The 25907-nt window shown below is 36.5% G+C and overlaps 1 protein-coding gene across 16 annotated transcripts in view; it reads right to left on the bottom strand.

The window, feature by feature from the left end:
• The window catches only part of LOC140138091 (protein phosphatase EYA1-like), a 351231-nt gene that overhangs the window by 79514 nt on the left and 245810 nt on the right, over positions 1-25907 (bottom strand). For 14 of the 16 annotated variants that reach the window (XM_072159973.1, XM_072159972.1, XM_072159968.1 and 11 more), the window contains one exon: positions 19000-19055. In XM_072159973.1, the coding sequence (XP_072016074.1) occupies positions 19000-19055 (56 nt within the window). Of the gene's footprint in view, positions 1-11861; positions 13665-18999; positions 19056-25907 lie in introns of those variants that run through there. The other 2 variants (XM_072159979.1, XM_072159981.1) reach the window with 2 other exon arrangements.

Below are 25907 nucleotides of genomic sequence, written 5' to 3'. Positions count from 1 at the left end.
TATGAGCAAAAACGATTTTTAGTATGTTTTAAAAAAAATTTGTTTTTGCAAGATCTTGGTCTCAAGTCTGCAACAACAATACCTGGAACTTTTAAAATATTTTAGAAACATATCACAACATTATGTCTTATCATTCATCTAATGCAAATTTCCAAACAGTCCACTTCCAAATATTTCACTGCAACAATTCATGATCTTTGACCTGCGTATGGAGAATAATTTATTTATCTCACACCAACATCACAAATTTCTAGTATATTCCTAGTAGCACCTAATTATAAGCAATGAAAACCACATTCCATTTCCTGCTATGTACTTTTAAGGAGTGATGACCAGAATGAAGTGCAATTGTCAGAAATTTGCGTATTTCACAATAGGCCTATTCCTTATTATGGTTAAATGCATTTAACCATAAAAGGAATATTGTGAAATACGCAAATTTTAATATAAAATTTTAACAACTAATGATGAATTTGATGCAACCACAGTCAAGTTATTATCATCATAACCAGGGCCGTAGCAAGCGGGGCGGCCCGGGATGCCATGGCCGCCACACTTTTTGAGAAATTTGTTATGTTTTTCTTTATATCTTTATTTCAATTTGGGCATATTTTTGTGTTTTGGCCGCTCCACATTTATGATGGCCGCCTCACATTTTTCAACCTTGCTACGGCCCTGGTCATAACACAGGTACATGGAAACCTAGGACTGGACTTTTCATGGGCCTAACATAAATAACACCAAACAGTCTTGTCCACTAGTCCAATATTAAACAACACAGGAAAATGGAAAGTGAAACACACCCATTATCATATGATAATAAGACTATCAATACACCTACAATGTTTTGAATTTAACAGAATTAATAAGGAAATGAATGCTCCAGTTTTAGTTGTCATGACCTGCTTTCGGGAGGGGTCAGTCATTTTGAATTCTTGTACTATTTATCATGTCCATGGCTTATAACCATGGCAATGTACTAATGTTGAACTAACCTAGTTTTGATTGTATAATTATTTCCAAAGAGCAGACCCGTGAGGATTTTTGTGGGGTGCTTATTTGAAAGTGGACTTTTTTCCAAGGGGGGCAATTTTGTGAAAAGTGGACTTCCTTCCCCAAACCTTTTTTGACCAAAAAAGCTTTAAAAATCTGACTTTTTGTCTCCCTACACTCACAAATTCATAAATATTGGGACTTTTTGTATACTTTTGCTAATTTGGGGGACGTGCGTTGCACCCTCGCACCCCCTGGCTATAGCTCTGCCAAAGAGGATCTTGTTTTTAATTGCAAAAGGCTGCTGATTCCAAATGAATTCACTGCATGCAGACAGGATGGTGTACAGCTACAAAATGTGCCTAACTTTACAGCAACATTATTGGAGTCAAACCATAAGCTACACAGCAGTTGCCTATCCTGAAACTGTAGTGTAGTAAATCATTCCAGTATTGAATATGAAGTTTAAGAATATAAAATTCAAATCCTAAATAATTTTGCTAATTACAAATTTATGAAAGAGCTAGAAAATTTCATTGATAAATAATATTTTTTACTCAGTAGTTCCAACACTGTGACCAGTAACAAGAGCCATGAACATGATGAATATGTCACCCACATCCTTACTTCATTTAATAATCCTGTCATTAATTTGATTTTACCTATATCATAAATAAAATCATCATTATTAGGAACAAAATTGTATCAGATGTCTTTATTCAAGGAATATCACCATCATAGCTGCTAATCAGCAACGCGACAAACTCTAAAATTCTGAATAAAAGGGAAATATATATATTCATCATTTAAGTGAACAAAAAGAATTAATTACCAAATCTTCCAACACAAATATGTAAATTAGGCAAGCAACAAACCATTTCGGAGCAAACCGTAGGCAAGCAAGCTATCGGGCATTCAGCAACTAGTCCCATGCATAATATTATTAGCAATCGGACAAGATTGTTGTGACAGACGCACATTATACTCCTAATAGTACAAGAAGCCTTCAACAAAACTATACTAACACTAATAGTAATACATCACCTATAATATGTAGTCTAGCTTGCTATTAAACATGACCTAGCTACTAGCCCATTCTGCGTACAAGAACGTAGAAGCAATTATACATACTCCGTGATAAAGAATGATTAAAAAGGCAAGAGATTGAAGGGACGTACATCTCAGGGCTGTTTGTTCAGTTGCAAAGATCCCTGCATTTTTATGAGAAGACCGACTTGTGAGTTTAGTTAAGCTGGCTTGCTTCTATATATCTATCTATATATCTATCTATACTAATATAGGCCTGGTTCACTATGCTGGGAGTAGTAATATATCATCGGCATGAACCTCAATGTTAACTATTATTATTACCCTAAGACAGAGAAATTGAAAAACACTCGGACGCAAAATTTGCATGCATGTTGGCAATCAGACACGACAACCATTTATTGACTTTTGTTTAAGACCCGCACTAGTACCGACAACAAATAAACAAACAAACAAACAAACAAATTCTCAGCCAGATTATAGCCAAATATATAATAGGAGATTCTCTAATCGAGCTTAATTACCCAACCCAAGACTCTAGCGAAACAACGACCAAAGGCGCAGAAAATCTCGCTTTAGCAAAATCAAATGTGATCCAAACTTGCACTCTGGTGGCCGCCACCGAGGCTAAATTCTGAGCGCTTGACCCCGAACCCGTGGATCATTAAATCAAATATCATGGCTAAACCAAATGTGATCCAAACTTGCACTCGGGTGGCCGCCACCCGAGGCTAAATTCTGAGCGCTTGACCCCGAACCCGTGGAACATTCATCAAATATCATGGCTGGAAACTCAACAATAAATTACGGTACTGGTGCATACAGATCCCACGCCCCAAGTGGAATTCCTGAGACTCTTCAACAGGTGGTCTACCTGAAGTTACAAAGGATCAAGTCTTAATGTTAGCATTCTATGACATATACATATATCATAATAAATAAATACAGAAAAGATAATTCAAAACCCAGCATTATTTTCTTTTGCTTACTGTGTGAAGTCTTTGACCTTATAAAAGACTACTTTACTGTTTTTGATGACACCTGTGCCTGTATGTAACAATACGATTGTCAATTCCTGTACATATATATAGTTTTGACGACTTACTTTCCCTCTTGAACTATCATTCTAAAAAAAGGTTGATACAGAACAATTATATAAATTTTATGTGGCAACATATTGAACACATGATCTAATTAAACAGTGTACATTGTATCTTTGAAGATCTGAGAAAGGGAAATTAATTGCAAGTCACATGTAATTTTAATGATCAAGGCCAACTCTTTATTCCTCCCTCCTTATCTACAGGGACCATAATTCTTGATTTTTCTTTTAAACTTACAGACAGTTAAATGCTTTAATTAGCTATACACACTACCATGTAGTGAGATAAAATATATCTGTATTTATACAGGTCATTATCTCATTACTGTCACACATAATTATATTTTACTTCCTTCTCACATGTCCACACAGGGCGCGGTGGGTGGGAAGATTTTTGTTGTTGTCGTGTCCAATACAAAACCAACAGTGAATAAATCACTACCTAATCACGCCTCAAACCCGCTGGCGGTAAATCCCATTGGTTCCCGGTCGAGCCAAACAATACAAATTTATCTGCATGACAATGATTGACATCTGACCCGGTAAACAATAACATGGATTGGCCCATTTCTTAGCAAGGGTAAATTGAGTTTAACTTGTTGCACTGTGTTAAACTTTATTACCCTAAGACAGAGAAATTGAAAAACACTCGGACGCAAAATTTGCATGCATGTTGGCAATCAGACACGACAACCATTTATTGACTTTTGTTTAAGACCCGCACCAGTACCGACAACAAATAAACAAACAAACAAACAAACAAATTCTCAGCCGTATTATAGCCAAATATATAATAGGAGATTCTCTAATCGAGCGAATTACCCAACCCAAGACTCTAGCGAAACAACGACCAAAGGCGCAGAAAATCTCGCTTTTAGCAAAATCAAATGTGATCCAAACTTGCACTCTGGTGGCCGCCACCCGAGGCTAAATTCTGAGCGTTTGACCCCGAACCCGTGGATCATTAAATCAAATATCATGGCTAAACCAAATGTGATCCAAACTTGCACTCGGGTGGCCGCCACCCGAGGCTAAATTCTGAGCGCTTGACCCGAACCCGTGGAACATTCATCAAATATCATGGCTGGAAACTCAACAATAAATTACGGTACTGGTGCATACAGATCCCACGCTCCCAAGTGGAATTCCTGAGACTCTTCAACAGGTGGTCTACCTGAAGTTACAAAGGATCAAGTCTTAATGTTAGCATTCTATGACATATACATATATCATAATAAATAAATACAGAAAAGATAATTCAAAACCCCACACAAGGGACTTATTTTATAAGGAACTTGGTTAATTCCCCCTCCCCCCTTAAACTTGTTTGTTCACTTTGCTGCACGGATATCATTACCTAAACCTCCTCTAACGCTCCTGGATGATACACAATGGAATGAGGCACATATTTAAAAGTTGACTAGCGCATTTGAGAGCGCCTGTTTGAAAACCAGAAACTACATGATGATATATCTGCCTATGTTGATAATGCTACTGATAACTAAATGGAACCTCAATGAAGGATTTTATTGTTGGCACATTGAAATATAAATCACAGTTTGGCTCTGTGCCACTAATTGCTGATTAGCATAAAACAGCACTATAATTTCTTTGCTGGATATTGACTGTAATCCATATAATTCTCCACAATAACACTACTAATTATGCTGGCTCTATATGCTGCGAGATACATTGTATAGTCACAATAGGATATTGAAAGAAATCAACGCGATAACTAGCCGACTCATAACCTCACAAAAAAACTAGAAAAATGAGGGCATAGTACTTGGCCCCAGAGTCTAGCTACCCCATGCCAACCTGGAGTTGATCCCTACTTCCCTTTAACACAGACTTAATCAAACAAATACCAGCACGATTGACTAAATGTTATTAATTTCAAATGTGCAACAGAATATATGTGTTGTTGAGATATAAACCGCACCTGACGTGATGTACTACCACTTCTACCCTCGTATAGTCATACTATTACGTAGCAACGCAAAGCACATCAATATAATATCAGAGGGCTCACCACTGTATAAATTGTTTCTTGTACAATTTTACTTACAATGCAATTCAATTTTAGAAATCCAGATATTAGTGATATTCCAAGTCCCATGAGATTCATTTGTCCAATGGAAAATTCCCATGTTGTCCCCTAAAGTTTTCGTCCAACTCTGCAAAATTGTATAAAATTTTTGTATATGTTGTCCACTACCAATGCGAAGTTGGATGAATTTACTACTCTTTCTTCAAATATATGAAGATGTTGATTTGAGCTTTCTGATGATCAACATCGCAATGGTTAACTTTCTTTCATACTTTTAGTTACCAATTGAAAATCTGTTGATTTCTAAGAATCGGTAATGAAGATGTTGATTTGAGCTTTTTGATGATCAACATCGCAATGTACTTTCATACTTTTAGTTACCAATTGAAAAATCTTTTCGTCTATCTCGGGCAGAATTCGGGTTATTCTGTTGTGTAGTGAAAATAGACCTTGTGATCCGAGTAGGGCACCCACTGCACTGGCCAGTACACTTACGCACAACCGCACATACGGAACCCAGTGATTGGGTTGTTTGGTTCCATTTTGCGTCAAAAATATTGGACCAATGTGGCTAACAGCATTCTGCCTGATGTCTTGCTTTATTTTATTCTATTTCAGCACTCTCGATGTTCATGCGACCCTTTGTTCCTGAGTTGCCTTACCAAAGCGCCGGTCATGGCTAAATCATGCACAACCTATCTTCCAAATTTCCACTACTCGACATCGAAGGAATGCTCAAATTAATATTTCCCATGCAAAGTTCAACTGTGGTTGATCAAACGATGCTATTATATACACCAGAGAAGCCCTAAAGTATTAACTTTTTCGTTAGCTGGACTCGAACTTCAGAACTTATTTGGTTCAATAGACTTCTGACAGTACAATATGTGTAAAGATGCATGTTCTCCTTGTATTGCTCGTAATGTAAGTTCAGTTTCGCAGAGATGACACAAAATTTTCAATATGCTTCGCTGTGCATGTCAAAGTCTACTGTCGCCTCACACAAAGTCTAGTAGTCACTAGCAATTATAAGGGTGTCCAGGTGTACAAGTACATACAGGTCAGGCTTGTTTCTTACCACCAGCATCAAAGTGTCATTGGTATCGCCTGCAATATAAATAAAAGAAAGAAAAAAGAAATGGGAAACAACCTGCCAGCACATCTATACTAATTACCCTGTGTAACTTGAGATTTTGTTTGTGATCCAACACAAGTAATCAGGAGACAGATGAATATTTAATTTGTATTAATTTCTTTCCCTGACCAGTTTTATGAACCATCGTGTTATGTGGATAAGCATGACAAATTATTTGTGCGATCTATTCTCATACAAATTTAACCCTTTCAAAATATGACATTTACTAATTACTAATTCCAGAAACTGAAGCAATCTTTGCCTTAATTACCCTTAATCCACAATAAAAATGCTTTGACACAATATATACTTGTCATTGTATCACAAATGCAAGGGATGAGGGAACACATTTTCCCAATTTTTACACAATCCGGCTTTTACTTACTTGACCTCAGGAATTTTTTATCCCCGTTTTTCATGAAATCCTTCGCTACATTAATTAGCTCTTTGACCCTGCTTAACGAGTTTTCCTAATCAGATATCTTTATATTGGTTTCATGACCATCCAATTTATTTTACTTTACTTTTAATTGACCCCCTTGTGGCCAACAGGGAGATTGCCAATGTATTTATGCACTCATAACTACTCCTCCTTAAATCACCATCCAAATATTTGATGACCTGAGAATTACCACAAGAATATTAAACTACATTTGTATCCAAGATCCTTCTTCACCAAGTTTTATGATCTAAAATCTTCCGTTGAACTTCAAATTACTAATACCATCAAGTTCTATAAAGACTCAAGAGCTCGTCCACATTCCCGCTGAGCCTGTGATCAAAGCCTAACAAGGGATGCGTTCATATCAATTTCTCTCCCAATACTTAAAAAAGGTATGCAACTATGATCAAAATCCCTCACACAGACCGTAAACACACATGATAAACCCTGGTCTTTCATTATTATTTTTTTTTTTTTTTTTCCTTTTCAATCCAAATCCAATTTTCAATCCAATCCAATCCAAAGAAAAGAGCATTGCAATTATTTTTTTTCTCCATTTTCAATCCACATCCAATTTTCAATCCAAATCCAAATTCAATCCAAAGAAAAGAGCCTTGCAATTATTTATTTATTTTTTTTTTTTTTTTTTCCAATTTTCAATCCACATCCAATTTTAAATCCAAATTCAATCCAATCCAAAGAAAAGAACATTACAATTCCAGTCCAATCAAATTTCCAATCCAGATCCAAAAACCAATTTTAAATCCAAATTCAATCCTAAGAAAAGAGCCTTGCATATTTTTTTTTTTTTTTTTTATTTTTTTTTTTTTTTTTTTTTTTTTTTTTTTTTTTTTTTATTTTTTTTTATTTATTTTTATTTATTTTTTTATTCCAATTTTCAATTCACAACCAATTTTTAAATCCAACTTCACTCCAAATCCAAAGAAAAGAACATTACAATTCCAGTCCAATCAAATTTCCAATCCAAATCCAAAATCCAAGTATTCAATAACCATTCTCGCTAGGGACATATCGGGCTATCCTTGTTTATCGATACATTTTGTCTACAACCCGTGACTAAAATTAGACCTACACTATATGACCACTTTATGAATGAAACTAGGTTACCTTATAAATAAGGCATTATGCCACAATCAAACCAAATTCAACCAAACAAACAAAACTAATGCATTACCGACTCTGTCATGTAAATTATATACGCTTCTATGCATAGTAAGCTTAGACATAATCGTCCATTATGAAGGTAAATATCCAAGGGTAAATATACTCATGATACCCTTCCTTTCAATAAGCCACAAAAACCTGGCCTGCTAATGTTATACTAACAACTATCACCCAAAATATGCTTGCATTAACATAAAAAGGTGAAATCACACCTAGAAATTGTCTAAAATTTTACCACAAACGCCTAATACGCTAAATTCGCCAGGGGGTGACGGGCTGTCTTTACCCCATTTTGACGAACGAGGGAGACGGGAAATTGCACACGGAATATTCCAGAATTTTTATGGCTAAAAAAAATTGCCTTTGTGAACTCTTTTGCTACACGTGGCTAAATATTATCATCTGCACATCGTATCTTTTGCTACTTAAAACTATTATCATTATTAGGGATTTCCCAACCCAATCACGTAATCGTTGACCGACATTATCATCGCCTTACAACTTCCCTTTTGTTATTCTATTCTTATTCATTTTGTTATTTACAAGTAGGAACATAAAATAGACCATCTGTAAATTCTCTACTTATGACTTTCCAGCTTTTAATACGTAAATTGTAAGCCAAATGATCCCAACATTTTTGAGTTTTAACTATAAAAGGGATCCCTTGAATGATAACCACATTAATTTCAAGAAAACTGACAATATTTCTTGGCACTGCTTGAACTGAATTCGCACCAAATTAAAATACGACTGTCAACCTTACCCTAAAAACATACCCGATTCTAAAAAAAAACCTACTTAAATGAACCGACGCAATCCCGGACGCAATCAAAAACGATAGTTTAATTTGCTTAAATTTTGTCATCCCGAATTCGAGCTGCCACACTGATTCGACAATTGCTGTAACTTTGGTAATATTTGTCCAAATTCGCGGGTAAAAACTATGGCTCAAATGTATACGATGACACCGGAAAAATCGCCATTGATTTGCAATGGGAAGTCATTGTTTGCCAATCGGGATATCGATTGATTCGCCCATGTCAAATTCTCAAGGACCCTGACGTCATAATGAGCGCGCTTTTATTACGCCTTGCCTTATTTGGATAATGGCTACATGTGCATTGTAAAACCCTGCCCGTGTTGGCCATAACAATTACACCTCATGAATTATTCATAGAACCACACTTGGTAAACAAACATTAATATTAAATGCGTAAAGCCACAGGAATTGCAAAGTTTTGGAGCACTTTTCGTGTGCAAGAAAACACCATTAAATATTATTTAGATGCATTTAAATACAATTTCGACTCCCGCATTATACATAAATTAAATAAATTTATTCTCACCCGGATATTTCTCCGTCTAATCAGAAATTACTCAACCACAAATTTCATGAAGTCTTGAAGATGACTGCTTTGCGTGCATGTTGTGCTGTTCAGTAGGATTCGCTCTACCGTAATTTTCCACGACGATTGTATAGAATACTGACTTCGCTAGCTCACAAAACGTGCACAAAATGTTGATATTACTACATGTATAAATATTTTTTACATCCAAGTTTTAGCACTGCATGCCAGCGCCGAACTCGCCACCAATTATACATAGCGCAGCATTAAATTCGAACCTGAATCATGATTATATTGTTGTGCAGTAAGCAGAAACAAGGTAGAAAAATCAGCGTGTCCTTGTTATTGATGCAGTAAACGTGCACATTTTAAGCTTCCCAAAGCTTGATTTTTTATCATCAATCAGTCAGTTGTTTATGGCTTATGAAGTTGCTGTTGATTTCTAAGAATCGGTAGCCAAAGATTTTTGTTGTTGTCGTGTCCAATACAAAACCAACAGTGAATAAATCACTACCTAATCACGCCTTGAAACCCGGTAAGGCGGCAAATCCCATTGGTTCCCGGTCGAGCCAAACAATACAAATTTATCTGCATGACAATGATTGACATCTGACCCGGTAAACAATAACATGGATTGGCCCATTTCTTAGCAAGGGTAAATTGAGTTTAACTTGTTGCACTGTGTTAAACTTTAGTTCCCTGGCTACATAATGGGTTAAGTAGCAACAATTTATTTTATTTTTTTATGACAAAATCCTCTACTTTTGGGGATGAACTTCTTACAACATAATCTACTTTTCTTACCCTAATTATGCATAAATGTGATGGATAGTCACATGATATGAATAGCCTAAACAATGTGAAAAACAGCTGCAAAAGTATACAGTATCATGTACACATTATGCAAATTGGTATAAAATTTAAGATTAAGCAAGTATCAATACAACCGCTAACATAAAGAATGTAACGATGTCAACATGACTGCATATTAAGAACTGCTATGGCTTATAATGGTCATGACACAAAAGCGTTATGGAGGAACAAAAAAACCATCAATAAGTACAACCTTTCCCTCCGTCACCCTTGAAATAGTAAAAAGTTGATCCGGCATCTGTCATTGGCTGGCTTATTTGTACATGTACCCACATACAGACCAATACACAAGGAGGATTAGCCTACAGACCACGGCTTAGGGCTCAAGGCACTGTTCAATCCCAGTTCTAAAACCTCTCTAGAATTCAATTTTTGCACAATTCATTTTCTACAAGACAAAAAACAGGCTTTATTCAATAGTCAATCAATGTTTTTTAAGCCTAAATGTAATTGTTACACTGTGGCAAAAAAATTGGATGAAAATACAACTTATTTTGGGTTATTGTAGGCTTGCATTAAACCTACTTATCACTATTCTAACATAAACAGTTTAAATCTGAGGGAAAAAAGTGATTTCTAAAATTCAATAGCATAACATAATCCAAACATTTCACTGGATATTGTATACCAATGGTATGATATTATGTTTCAACAAGTCATGAAAATTTATATTAATTTGAAATTTGAATAAATCTTTATTTTAATGTTTCTCACAATGTACATCATGACCTTTTATTATTGTAGAATATTATTTTGCGACACAAATTTAACATTTATTTTAAACATACACACAGTTTTGACTTTGTGACTGTTATGCTAAGTAGGTCTACAGCATTGTGGTGGATCAATAAATTATATTTTATAATTCTGGGTGTATCTTTCAAACTTAATATTCATAAATGCAAACTTTGGTTAATTTATTCCTAAAATGTGCATTAATGATGATAATTTTAGTTCACGAAATTCTGAGAATCCACCAAAAAGAGAGAAATTAACCCCAAATCTCAAATACCAGAAAGTTAAACACAAGAAGTGAAAACAGCCTTACCAACTTTGTAAAACTACAGACTAGAACATAAAAATGCCTTCATGTAGTGAATATTTTGAAGTGAAATCCTTGTTAAATCTCCCATCACATCATGCATGGTAAGAAATCTATGTCTGCGAGTCACAACAACACACACCAGGTACAACATGGGGGATTGACCCCGAATGGTGAGGAACCATTTGTCTTGGTTTTGTAGCGGCACATGTGTTCAGAGTTTGACAAGTAGGCTAACACTAACTAAATAACCACGGGTGAGTGAGTGAGCACCAAGGCGAGGACCAGGCGAGTGGTAGCAAACTTTTTCAATTTGATAATGGTAGTATGCGTCGTCTGCTCACATGGCCTACAGTATATTAAATACCCTCTAAATTGTACTTGTACAGCTCACTAAATGACAGCATGTTTCATCGTGTTAAGAAAAAATAAAATATATGAAGATTTAGAAACAGCATAAATATATTATGCTGTTTGACAGACAATATTTACATTGTTTAAATAATTGAAAGGATAGGTAAACAAATGTGCAAACGTGTCCCCCAAGCTGTCATTCTACTTCATGTGTGTATGACCATTAATATCTTATTAAGGAATGAAAAGTAAATAGTTAAGAGAGGAGTTAAAATAATATGATAATACTCACCAACCCATTCATAAAATCCAAAATCACAGAAAATTAGTAGCACAAATTATGCTACTATATATCCACCATTAGTCCGGCAACAAGTTAGATACAAGGTATTGATTTAAACAATCTTGATCCAGCGATGCTAATATATAATACGCACAAGTGTCCGATGAAGAACTTGTATGACCGGTACTCGGTAAAATCGATTGTAAATAGGGTCAATATCCAAAATTGCAAATCAAAATTCGGTGCCTCGGTCAAGACAGACAGATGATGCCGTAGTAGAAAAAAAAGATTGGGTTGAAATTTGACAGGCTGATATGTGTAGTTTAGCTAGGGTTATAATACCTCCATGCTCAGTTTACCATCACATATGTATGAGGATAGACCAATGAGAGACCAAGTTGCGTGCTAACATGAATCGATGACTATAATAAATCCATGTCCGAAAGCAAAACGAATGGTGACAGTACTGAATGGTCTGACGGAAACTGGTAACAAGGTACTGGTGGGTGTCAGTGAAATGATGACCAAACACACACTGGTAGGTGCTATAGTCCACTTCCACTCTCGTTCTAGTGTTATACACACACAGGTAAAGTGACTGAATGAGAGAGAGGGAAAAAAATCTTCAGTGGTCTGACTGCCGGCTTGTTTTGTGTCTGGCCGGCTTCATGCATACAAGGGTCGGTAACTAGAGACAGCCTAGTACAGGGCACGGTACAACCAACCAACGTTGACTTGGGTCATATGCTGTGTGCTATATGCCAGCTAGCTAGTAGTCCAGTGTGTTTGTGGATTGATTCTAAGATTGCTGATGGGTTTTGATTAGACAGTTCCCCAGTCTCGCTCGCTGCCTGACGTATTTTTTTCCAGAATATGCAAATTAACCGTGTGGATAGTAAACTAGGGTAGGGTGGTATAGTCCACAAAACAAAACAGAGAAAATGTTACCCCTAGTTTTGTGAATGTAGGTTAATATTACATACACACATTACATCAATATTATACGCATCTAAATATCTTCAGTTCAGTGAGTTGTAGATTGTATGGCGTAGAGAATCAAAATAGGCGATTGGGCTAGTTTGCAATCACGTCTCAGTTTACATGTAGTCAGTGATGATACAGTCTTGACAATCTCAGATTTGGTAGTATGTTATTACATACAAGGCTTATATAGGACACCTTTGATAGGTCTCCTTGTCCAGTCCACAGTTAGTTGTCAACTAGCAATGAGCAGAGAAAAATACTTGGAAAAATCCTCTCTTTGTTGTGTAGTGAGGCTACTGTCCGTCCGTCCTTTAGATGATGTAGAATATTACCAGTGGTGGTTCCTCCGGAGTTGACCTGGTCCTGTGTGTACACTGCACAGTCATCCGCTGATCTGAATGCTGATGATGCACACTGCCCTAGTTGAGATGTGTGTGAGGATTCCCTCCGCTGCTGAGTGACTGAGTGAATGAGCCAGCTAGAGAAAAGAGAAACAGCCTGCTGCCTGCTGCTACTGCTGCCACAAAGCCAAGCTTAACTCTCAATCAGCGTAGCCTGAGCGAGGGAGGCATGCATATACACACACAAGACTTGAGAGGCAGCTAGCACTGACTTGGCTGATGCTTCATCTCACGCTGTTAATCTCCCTGCAAATCAGGGCCTGACAGCCTGTCTCTCCCAGGGTGCCGTGCTTCCCGCTGGGCCCGTTTTTCAGCCTGATTCTACCCTCTTTTTTCTTTTTGCTCTACCAAAGTGCCGACAAGTGAGACACGGCCCTAGGCCACTCCTGACCCTTAGTGAACAAGCTTGTTAGCGCACTCTGCCCATGTTGGTTAGATGCTTAAGAAAATGGGGGAAAAAAGAAAAGAAAAGAAATTGGCAGGCAAGGAGGAGAAAAATGCTAACGCAAACCCTCGGGCAAAGTTTCTACCATGACAAAAATCAACCTTTCCTTCATTTCTTGTTTCAATCATTCGTTTGGCAGGGCATTTCAAAGCCTAGGTCATGTTATCTTTATACGCCCCAAAAAAACTGGGTGGCAAGCATTCTCCTGGGCCTTGGTTTGATAATCTGACCGATGACTGTTTTTCTTTGTGTGGTTAAGTAGTGGGTGGACCCTGCACAAATCTTTGATGGCTGCGAGATATCATGCCAAATTGCCCATTTTTCAACAATCAACAGCTCTAGTCTATCTTTTAAGAAAATCGCCTCAGTAAATGAAAACGGAATAATACAAATATAAGACATTGTATACAAACAGTGATAGCAGGGGGTTAGGTGAAGGAGATTTAATGTGATGATTGTTGCTTAAAGGAAATTGCCAAAAGGACCAAGGTGTAAACAACTTTGTTGACAAAATATGTGGCTTTATTTATTTTATGCCAAAACAATTGATATATTTTCTGGCATTAAAAAATTAAAAATACTTTTCAATCTAAGAAATTGTAACATACTTGGATATTTTAAAAAGCAACAACAATAATATAATAACAACAACAACAATATCAGCAGCAATAATTATAAAACACTTATTATTAAACCAAGTCTATGTCTGTGGCCCAATTTTCAGAAAAAATATTATTAGTCACATGATTGGCTTTAAACTTTTATTTGCTTTAATTATTAAATCTTTTTCATCGTTGACATCGTCATCAATTTTAAGCTTCATCACCCAATCATCACCATGGTCATCATCATCATTTTCATGTACCATTATATGAATGTTACTATGGCAACCATTAAACACCAATAAGATGCCCATCCCACCAATTCTGTCTCTTAATGTAGTATAAATCTTACCAAACTATTTTGATCTTACATACAAATCACCTTGGTTACGCATAAGGTTGACATCCTCAAAATTGCAATATAGCAGTCATTCATTCATAAATAGTTTATCTTATCTAAACCATGGCTGAACAGTTAGTCATTTGTTTTGTGTTAATAATCGTTGTTTACAAGAGTGTTAACTGGATTATCCTTGTTAAGTCTTGTCAAATCATGTGTGAAAATGATGGTCAAAATGAATTTCATACCCAGCCCTAAAACCAGTCATGTCAACCACACAGTGTTTGACAACCACAATTTGGGCTACTTTTTGAAAGCATACTGCACCTCAGAAAAAGTCACTGAAAATATTTTGGAGGAGCTGCCTTTTGTAATAAAAGTATTTGACCTTTTTGGGGTACATTTTTGACAAAGTAGACTTTTCAAAAAATGGCTGGATTCTGTGAGGACTTTGGGGAAATGTTTGGTACTTGTCCGCCAATTTTGATGATTGAGGGCAGAATCTTCGGGATTTTAGTGGTATACTTTTTTTGGTAGATTTGAGGGGATTTTTGGACCCAGGTGGATTTGGGGGCATCCCATCTGCTTCCCTTGCCAGCCTAGTCACTGCATGATAAAAATGTATAGTTGATTTTCACAAGCTTTTTATGTCAAAAAGTAGAATTACTCTTTTCAACGTTTTATGGGTGCATTTCCCTTGACTGGTAATTGGGCTACCTTGAGTGCAATCCACCGCCATCTAGATGGGTGTTTGCCACGTTTCAGACCAAAAAAATCTGGTAACCCTGGTACATACCCAGCCGGCAAAATACAAAGAGACAAGACATGTGGCATATTGCTTGGTGCATGTATGTATCTTGTAATAGATTCTGTACATCATTTATCAATGTTATTTTCCCTTCCCCTCATGATCCTTCTTCATGATTATGTTCCGTTTTGATCTAACAAAAAAGCCCTACTTCATCTGCAGGATGTGCTCTATTTTTTTCCAAAGAAAGCTTTTCTATTTTCATTATCATCAGACCATTTCACAAGAACATTTGTTTTTCAAATTATCAATGCTCATTATTTGCTCATGACATATTTTTTCATGCTTACACTATTTACTTATTTTGGCCTTAGCAAAGAGGTCAAGAGAGCCGACATCAAAAGGTATGGTACAGTTATGACTTATGAGGTACTAATAATGCTTTAATTAAGTTTGCAATTTTTGAAAAAGTATTAAATAAAATATACATAACTTTCTTTGCTTCTTTATACAAAAAGGGTCTGGTATAAAAGCTTATCTTTTGTATTTTCCTTCAAGTCATCAGAGACATGGTAATTTTTAGGCAATTTTGGAGAACAATTTGTAGACAAGTTTGGTGTTTATTGTCCAATTTAATAGAGGACTTAAGTGATGGTGGACTTGCTTGTCCAAAGGTTCAATTTTATTTGTTAGACTCCCTCCCAGTCTCTAATACTTGTAAATGCTGGCAACCGGGGACGCACACACACAAGTCTGAGAAAACACCAAACAACCGGGGACACAAACACACTTAATTTTTTACTATCCAACCTGGTCACATTAGAGAAATCACCATCCAATCGGGGGACTGTCTTATACCGGGTAACTGCAGACTCATGTTTGTATGCTTTAACTTGCAATTTGGGCCAACCTGGAAAGTTCTGGCAACCAGGGACATCCGCAGTTCCTGTGTGTCTGCATTTAAAGGGTAGTTTCTCATGTGTGATTCCTCAGTTTGGGGGTGAATACAAGTGGCCCTCTCCCTTTTAAAGTTGCAAGGGGGGGACATAGGTATATTTGTGGATGCATGTACTCATAGGCAACACCATATAACAAATTAACATGGTTCCTCTATTTGCAGAGAAAATTACCAATAAGCTATCTTTAATGGTGACTACTGGATTGGAGTTAGGCATAGAACTGGTTCTTGTTCTTGAGGAAGGGGAGCAGCGCCAAGGCATTTCCTGAGGGGGTCCTACAAGGCAAATGGGTGCAATTGATTAGTGCGAAAGTGGGTCTGTCACATCACTGGCCAGCCTATGTTGTGGCATAGGTCCAATCTCTCTTGTGTGGCCCTTTCAAGCCACAAAACATGAATCTATTCTGAGAAACAACCTAAATGCTCTATCACAGTATGCTCCATGGTGACATGTGTATCTTAGAGCTATGAAGATGCATGCACATGTCAATGGAAATGCACACACAAATCCATCTTAGTGTGCATATGTACATGTATGTACGCACAACACACTGTTTGACAGTGGTTCATGTCACACTTATACCAGGAACCAGGTCACCGAACGGGGCATACCAAAATTCCAGTAAAAATGCCCAATAGCAGGACACGTTCACACAACATGACAAAAACTGTAACATTTTTAGCAAGGGTCATTTATACCTCCCAGCACAATTTTCAATTTGCCATCATTTACAATTATAAGCTTAACCCCATGAACACCATGGGTTAACCACAGTATAAATGGATTAATTTCTTTAAAATTTGAAAAATGTAAACTTTCACTGGTACGCTACTATAAACACTGCTTGAATCACCTGTTCCGATACATGCACAAGTACAAACATTCCTGGGAATGAGTCAGGAGTTTTCTGTAATTATTCTTTTGGACAAGAACAAACTACAATTTTACTTAGCACAGAGCAGATTTCAATCAGAGATATGCCAAATGACTCATCTAAAACTAAGACACCAATATCATGTCTTTAGAATTGGGTCAGATTGAGTCTTTTGACATACTTTTTGTTCATGCTTTGTCCAGATCCATTCCATCCGTATTACTTCATAAACTTTTATGAGAGAGAACATTTTGTTAATCAATTATTTTGAACTTGAATTTGAACCTTCCTCCAGTTTGGAGTCAAATAGTATATGGTTAGAGTTTAGGGTTAAGCCATTGAAAATAGGGCAGGCCTGTCACGTACAGAAGCTTACAGAAAAACACTTTCACCCTTAATATTATGACACAATAAACATAGTTTGATTGGTCACTATTCATGTATTACTGGACATTTATTTGTATACAATTAACACTTTTAGCATTTTTCATTACTAACAATGTTTGACCTACACCTGACCTATGTGAGCAGACAGACGATAAAAAAAAAAACACTTAAAATTGAAATTTTCCATTTCCCTCTCTTTTTGGTCATCATCAGAAATTATTAATAGGATCTCAAATATGCTCATCTGTAAGGACAAAGTTCCGTAACCCCAATAAATGAACTTTGAATGCATTGGGTACAAAAACTCATACTCCATAATTAGAGGTTCAATTTTGAGATATGCTTATTAAATTATGTTAGTGAACTTTGCCATTGCCAATCAGGCTGACCATAGTCATAGTGAATGTTGGAGCAATGACCAGTAACCCGGTCAGAGACCCAATTTCCAATGCTGTAAAAGTGGTAATTTTCACAGAATTAATTTTTCACGCTTTACCCATTTTGAGCTACTTTGAGTTTTACATAGACAAATAAAAGAACATATCTGTGTATTTTTATTTTCGTATTATCTGTATTGAGCATTAAAAGTGTGAAAATTAATGTTCAGTGAAAATTTCAGAGGTCCTAAAAGTCCCAGACACAACAACTCACCCTCACTCACTCATGGCATAAAATGAACACAAAAATGACTTAGTTTTACTTTTTACATTTCATTATTTCTTTGGAATTTTTGCAAATTGCAGTTGCTTATTTTGCAAAACTGATGACATAATCTATTACATTAATATACTTTTCATGTCTTTTAATATTTGCTGTCTTGTGAACTTCCAGAGGTTACAAAAATATAATCATCTTAAAAATAACAGCAATTAGCTGTATGTCACATTAATACTGGGGGTTTCATATCAGCAGTAGATAGCACTTGCTAGAATAAGAAAACTTAGCTATGCTTAGGGTTTTATCGGATACAATACCAAAATGGTCATGACCCCATCACAACACAAAGGCAACCCTGGATTTGGGATTTGGTCCTATTTTGGACTGATTATGAAAAGAAGGTCCTTAAAATTTGAAAACAGTAAATGTGATTGAAATGAAGTACTGGTGGTACACTGTGAGCAAACTGTAGTAATAATTGGCATTTCAAGTATGAATGCAGACAGGTTGCCTGTCAACAGCAACCATGCAACAATTTGAGGTAGTGGACCCCTTTTTATATATAACCTGTTCAAAATGGCCCAACAAAATTCTGCAAACCCTTAACCCCCCCCCCCCCCCAACAAAAATCCTATCTACGGACTTGGTGCACACCTACACAAACATAGAGAAACTAGATCACAAAATGATTTTAAATATACAAGATTTCTTGTATTGTTTAACAAAAATTAAAGAATAGATGTGACTTACCTAGAAGACGTGTGATTATCACTTGAGCTGTCGTTCTCTGTTCTGGCTCTTTTCACCTGGAAATCAACAGAAAAACAGAGAAAAATTGTTACTTGTATATTTCAAAAAAAGGGCTTATGGAAAATAATGTTTCAAGTATTAGTAAGCATTACTTGAAATATATAGAGACTTCAAAAATACCCTGGGGTTGCTTAAAACACAATTTGTGATGCACTAGCTAAAAGAACCAAAATGCACAGCTTGAACAATGCCATGTGATACAAGACACAAATAATTGGGACAAATAAGACCAATTCCAATGTGAATGCAATTAATGCTATAGAACATGTAGAAAGGGATACAAAATGCCAGTACCTGCTCCTTGTGAATGATTTAAAGAGATGTTTACTACAGTGTATGGTGGTTGGGAAAAAAGTTTACCATGATATAGGACTAGATTGCCATCATAATAACTGTCCCACAAGTAGGACTAGTATCCAATCACACTACGACAGTTCCAATAACTATCCGACCTGACAGGACTAGCTTCTCAATCATATTACAGCACTACTAAAATGGTCCTTCACAATAGGACTACCTATCCAATCTCATGCTGGTTCCAAGAATTCATAAAAAAATGTCCTGCACAGTGAGACTAGCTACCTCCGACTCATTACGGTGGTTCCAATAAACGCCAACAGCCTTACAGATGGCTAGCTAAATGAGTTGACGCAGATAATTTCCTGCCGTGCTCCATGCTATTTCGGGGGAGAAAAATAATTACTAACGACATTCTTTGCCAAGACCTTTTATAAGGTACTATTTTAGAGTTGTGCATTCTCCTGTGAATTTGAGAATGCTAAAACAGAAATCCAATACACTGAGACACTGATTTTTTTAACCACTTATATAAAAGTTAATAATACTGCACTGAGAAGTTGTGCCAATTATGTCCAAGTTCTACGTACTTCGTTTAAAAAAGATGTTTTCTTGGAAAGTCTTATGATTGGTCTTACTTATAAAATATTAATATCAGCTAGGTAAAAAATTGAAATATTTCATGCAGCAAAGAAAACACTGTAATAACATAAGCATCATGGCTTCTATCATAACATTATGATATGTAGTCATCAATGACACCACAGGTAGAATCAATGGCTTTGAATACTTCCTATACAGGTGCAGCTCTTATATAAGAGTCTTTCTCAGATGGCGAAAGTCAAATGACTGCATAAGTCCAGTGACCATCTCTTCCCAGTGGTCAACTAAGAATGCACCCCCATACCACCTGGCTGTGGTCACTAGTCTATTAACTCTGATAATACCTGAATAGAGGGTATTTGATGGTTTATAAACCACTCTATTGAAGACTGATCTGGACTCAGAACCTGAGCTCTAACAGGTAACACATATAGGAGGCAGATAGACTTCATCATGTTGATACCCAAAATCAGATACCATATATTGTACATCATAGATGGGAATAAAGAGAACACACTATTATCATGATGTTTTGGGCAAAAACAATGTGCATACTAGTTTCTGCACAAAACTAATATTTTTAGTTTCCAAACACTGCCGCACTTCTATACTGAAGTAAGCATAAGCACATGGAATTCATCTTACCACATTGCTTCCCCTATCCCTATATGACCAAAGTCACAGTCATCTCACTCAGTCCCAGCAACACCATTTGTTTATTTTTACAGGCTATTAACAAACGATCATTTCATGGTTTTGTGAAATGTCGCATTAAAACAGACGACAAAATGAAGCCATGACCATGTTTGTTCTAAACGCTTCTTTGCCTTGTCACCGTAAATGGCCATAAAATAGTCAACTCTCAATACACAAATCTTACCACCAGCGACGAGAGAGTAAAACTAACCTCGTTTTTCGTAGAAGCTTAAACCGACCGAGTTTACAGCACAGAGCACGTCTATTTGTTTGCGCAACATGAGGGAACGTCATAATTTTGGTCAACCCCCGTTGCCGGAGTTGTTTCACAGTAATGCAATGCTACATTAGTTGGTATTTGTCTGTTATTGATTGTATGGCTAACCAGTTCAACCAGGGAATTCTCTCTGTCAGCCTCACAACCTCAGTTCACACACTTCTTACCTATACTCAAAATCAATTTTACTTCAGAAATACATACTTTTAGCGCAAGTTTACTAACGGAAATTTTAAGGCAACAGGTATTTATGTTGAACCAAATTTGAAGCTAGAGTGCTTGCAGTAGAGTTTTACACACAGAAAAATTGCATATGTTTTGTACATGAAGGAAAACGCATACAAAATTATGGTCATTAAAGGCTTATTCAGTTATTTGCTTATTCCAAAATCACACAAATTATCAAAATTCAGTTTTTGCGCCTTTATCCTTCACTTTTAAGCAATTTATACATAATTTTTTTTATACTTTCGCTAAGATCACTGAATTGTCCTTTAAGGGCTGGGGTATGAACGTTTGGACAGTATTTATTTTGGGACATCAGAGCACATCAGACATATCGAATTGCATTCTGAATACGAAGAATGTCATTCTGATATCAAATAATTTTGATTTTTTGAAATTCGCAATTTAATACACATTTTATGGCAAATCATTAAAAATTGATATTTTTGATATTTAACAGTACTTGAAGTAAACCTTATAAATCTGATGATTTATACTTAAAGTGTATGTAGGTGGGATGAAAAGCCAACGATCAATTGAAAATTTTGACCTTTCGTATTGAAGATATGGATTTTTTTCCCAAAACACAAAAAAAAATTAGGTCTTTTTGGGAAAAAAATCCATATCTTCAATATGAAAGGTCAAAATTTTCAATTGACCGTCGGCTTTTCCTCCCTGCTACATACACTATAAGAATATATCATTAGATTTATATAATTTACTTCGAGGACTGTTATATATCAAAAATTGAAAAATATCAAATTTTTATAATTTGTCATAAAATTTGTATTATATTGTGATTTTCAAAAATGAAAATTATTTGATATCAGAAAGACATGCTTCAGATTCAGAATGCAATTCGATAGGTCCGAGGTGCTCTCATGTCCCACAAAAATACTGTCGAAACGCATAATAAACGCTTCATTTTAGATCCCTTAAGAGTAAGGAAGTCGTTGGCAAATTGAGAAGACCTAGGCCTACAGTTTAAAAATAACCGGATAAACAAAACACCCCATGGACAGATAGCAGGAAGCTTGCTACTTTAACACAAGATTTCAGGAAAAGGACAACACATCTATCTTCTCAAAAGCCATTTGCAAATAAAAATGCTTTCAATAAAATAATGCTATTAACCTCAGAAAGAATCCAGTACATCCTTTACCAAGAACAGGAAAACTTGATTAATTTCAACTTAGAAACACATGTTGCTAACAGTTACAGTGTTTGTTTGTTTTTTTTGGGGGAGATTTTAGGGGGTTGGGCAAAATTGTAGGTGTAGCTGATTAATGGATGTCCCCTCCAAAGGAAGGTATACCCTCATGGTTTGTTTTGCCCAATTGCATCATAGGAGAGCAGAGTTCTTATGTTACATATTTAATTGCATGTTTTTCCAAATTAGTTAAAAAAATTCACAATCCAATCCTGCAAATATATGATCAGAAACTGTAATTACCAAAAATGAGTTGTTTGACAGAATTTTTCGAACATGAACTCGGCACATGAATGTGTGATGTCATTATAATGTGCACCAACCCCAACAATGTCAGCACTAAGAATTATTTTCATAAGAATGGCTTGTAAGACTGAAGTACCATATACATATAGTGCTGTACAAGGTTCACTAAATTTGATTACGTCACATAAAATTGAAATTTTAATGATGTCGCACGTTAACGTCTACGTACGAAAAACTAACCCTGTCAATTGTATGTACACCCTTCTACACTCAGCCACTGTGCTCTTGGTTATTCCACAGTTAATGACTTGACACCCCTAATGTAGGCCGTTGCCAAACTATGACACTGGGTGCAAGACTCACTCACATTATAAAGGGACAAGGCACAATGCTATAACTTGGTATGGGAAAGCCACCTGGCATAGTGGCAGGGTGGGTGTCATCATGACAAATTATTCTTTTCACTCAAAGTTTGGTATTATCACACACCCATGACAAATCATGTCTTAGAAACATGGGAAGATGTGCTGTAATGAGTAATGACATACATTGGAAGTCATTCTGCAAGACATGAACTAATGTATTTGGTGGTTCCTTTGGGGAGAGGGGGAGGGGAAGGGGAAGGAGAGGAAAAGGGAGGAGAGGGGAGGGGAGGGAGTGGGAGAAGAAGAAGGAGAAGGAAAGGGAGGAGAGAAAGGGCAGGGAAAGGGAGAGGGAGAGGAGAGGGAAGGGAAGAGGAAAGGGGAGGGAGTATAGCATGTTGGTATTGTGACAAATCTGGTACATGGGTATGTGGGGTTGTCATTGGTTAATGCACTTTCTCTTGAATACCTGTGGCCTGGGTTCGAGTCCACACAATATCAAGAGCATAGTCTTCCAATCCATCAACCTATCCATGGCAGGTTTTTCTATTTGTGCTCTGCTTTTTATCTCTTACATATAAAATTATAAATTTTTCCATAATTCTGGAAATGATGGGCATGGAATGAGCCTCCTCTCTCAAACTGAATTCATACTCCCCTCGCTGGGTGATGCGTGATTGGTATTAGACCAATCACATAGCATGCTTTTCCCAACGCAACAAAAAGCACGCTATCTTATTCGCTAAAAACTAATCGCTCGTCGCTCATCAATGGAGTGTAAATTCAGCTTCACTCATCAATTTCTGATGTTCTCTGCTCTAGTAGGGTATTTTCACACAATAAATATTTAAATAATACAAAGGATGAAATACTTTCCTGCCACTTCCAATCATCGTGATAGAAAACTAAGTCTGTCCCTTCAAATATTTTTGCTTCCCTCTCACCACTGTTTGTTTTGATTTAAAGCAATACAACAAGGAGTTCCATTCTTAAGGTGTGGCTCTAGAAAAAGTGTCTTTTACTACGATTTAAGGTAGACATTAAGTGTTATTCTTTGAGCACTTGGAACATTAATAATGTGCAACCTTTTTATTACAAATCCTATCATTTTGATAAGTACAAATTTAACTTATAAACCTCTCATGAAAGATTTGAAAAATCATCAGACAATACTTGTTATAAGCATTTTTTTTTGCTGGAATAATATTTGTCTATATTTCCGAGACGTTCCCTTCCTCATGAAGACGTGGTTGAACACCTTCAAGTGGAGTATGTGTGGAATAGCTGTGCAATAGAAATACCCTTGTGGGAATCTAGCGAACAAGTTTAGAGACATGGTAAGAATGAATCCTATGTATGGTTCAGTACAAACAACCAATGGAACGACCGACCAGCTGGGCAACAACTACCACTATCAAACAAAAATAGCCTCACTGTCAGTGGTGCAGTTCAATGACCTCTATTAACAATCATGGCTCAAAATATGACACTATTATGTTGAGTATGAGTTTTTGTACCCAACTCAGCATAGGTCATTCTGTGAACATACAAGAATATTGGTGTTAAAGAACTTTGCCATGCCAGGTGAGCATGTTTGCGATCCTTCAGTGTACTATGATCATATCAAATGAGGATTGCCAACAACAGCATCTAGAGCTGGGAGAAGCGAGGATTGCGGTAGAGATGCCTAGCAAAGATTGCATACGATCTAATCCTAGTATACCAAATGGATGTAACTGCAGCATTCATCCCTTAGTATTATACCTCCCTTTACTTTGGTTGCATCAGTTGGCAACAAGGCAAAGCAGAAGGATGTATAGATACAAATGCTTTGCTAACTATAAGTACATTATGATGCTTGTGTCACATGCAAAATGATGTATATTGTACTTTATATATTTTTCAATGGTCTAGATTTAAACAATGCAGCCCTAGGTTTTTGATTAAAATCAATCTCTCAGAGCTGCCAACATTTGAATCTTGAAAAAAGGGAGATTTCCTGTTGCAATCAGGGAAATTTGTCAAAATGTGTACATCTTAATGGACGAAACCATTTCCTTTTCAGGGAGATGACCAAAAATTCAGGGTTCTGAAGGTTTAAAAGTAGGGAGTCTCCTGCGAAAAGAGGGAGAGTTGGCAGCTCTGATCTCTTATATGGTAGATGTGAAGCTGTGGCTTATGGCATAAGACATATCATCAACAAACATTATTCAAGCAATTCTTACATTTTACAAGAAACTTACACAACTAATCTAATACCGTGGACAAGTGATTCATGTTAGCAGAATTTTCTCATTTTTCTAAAGCCACAGTAAATCCTCAAATCAAAAGTCATTAAAAAACTCACACTTACAACCCACCGCTAATAACCCAATATACAGTAGGCCTACGTAGCCGCCCAACTGTGGCATGCTGGGAAGAAAAGCAACAACGCATAAAGGTATCCCGCAGCTGTGCCAGCGACGTTCCAAACCCCCTACTGTCTAACGAACCTACGGTCTTGCACTGATTTGGCAAATTGCCTGGTATCGCACCTAAGCTTACTCAGCTGACCAGCGATGTTATAGAGTGCTTGGATAGTCTCACTCAAAGTTCAATCACTCGGTTCCATTTTTTTAATATAAATATATATATTTTAGATTTTATTATAGACCAACATCTATCACAAAACATAGCATATCAATATGAAGATCTGAACGAAAGTTAAGATGATCATCTGTACCATCATTGCAACATCAACACATACAAATACTCACACCAATTTAACCCCATGAGAACTACCTGCCTATTGGTCAAAAAGGAGTTTTCATTATTAATTGGACCAATCAGCAACATTGTTAGAATAATTTCACCACACTAAAAAATTGGGGTGAATTATTTGCAAAACTCCATTCTGATTGGTGATTAAAATGAAGATATCATGTAATTTACC

This window comes from Amphiura filiformis, chromosome 17, assembly GCF_039555335.1.
Source record: "Amphiura filiformis chromosome 17, Afil_fr2py, whole genome shotgun sequence".
NCBI classification, from domain to species: Eukaryota; Metazoa; Echinodermata; class Ophiuroidea; order Amphilepidida; family Amphiuridae; genus Amphiura; species Amphiura filiformis.
Note: the sequence above shows the minus strand (reverse complement) of the source record. Positions and strands in the feature narration are given on the sequence as shown.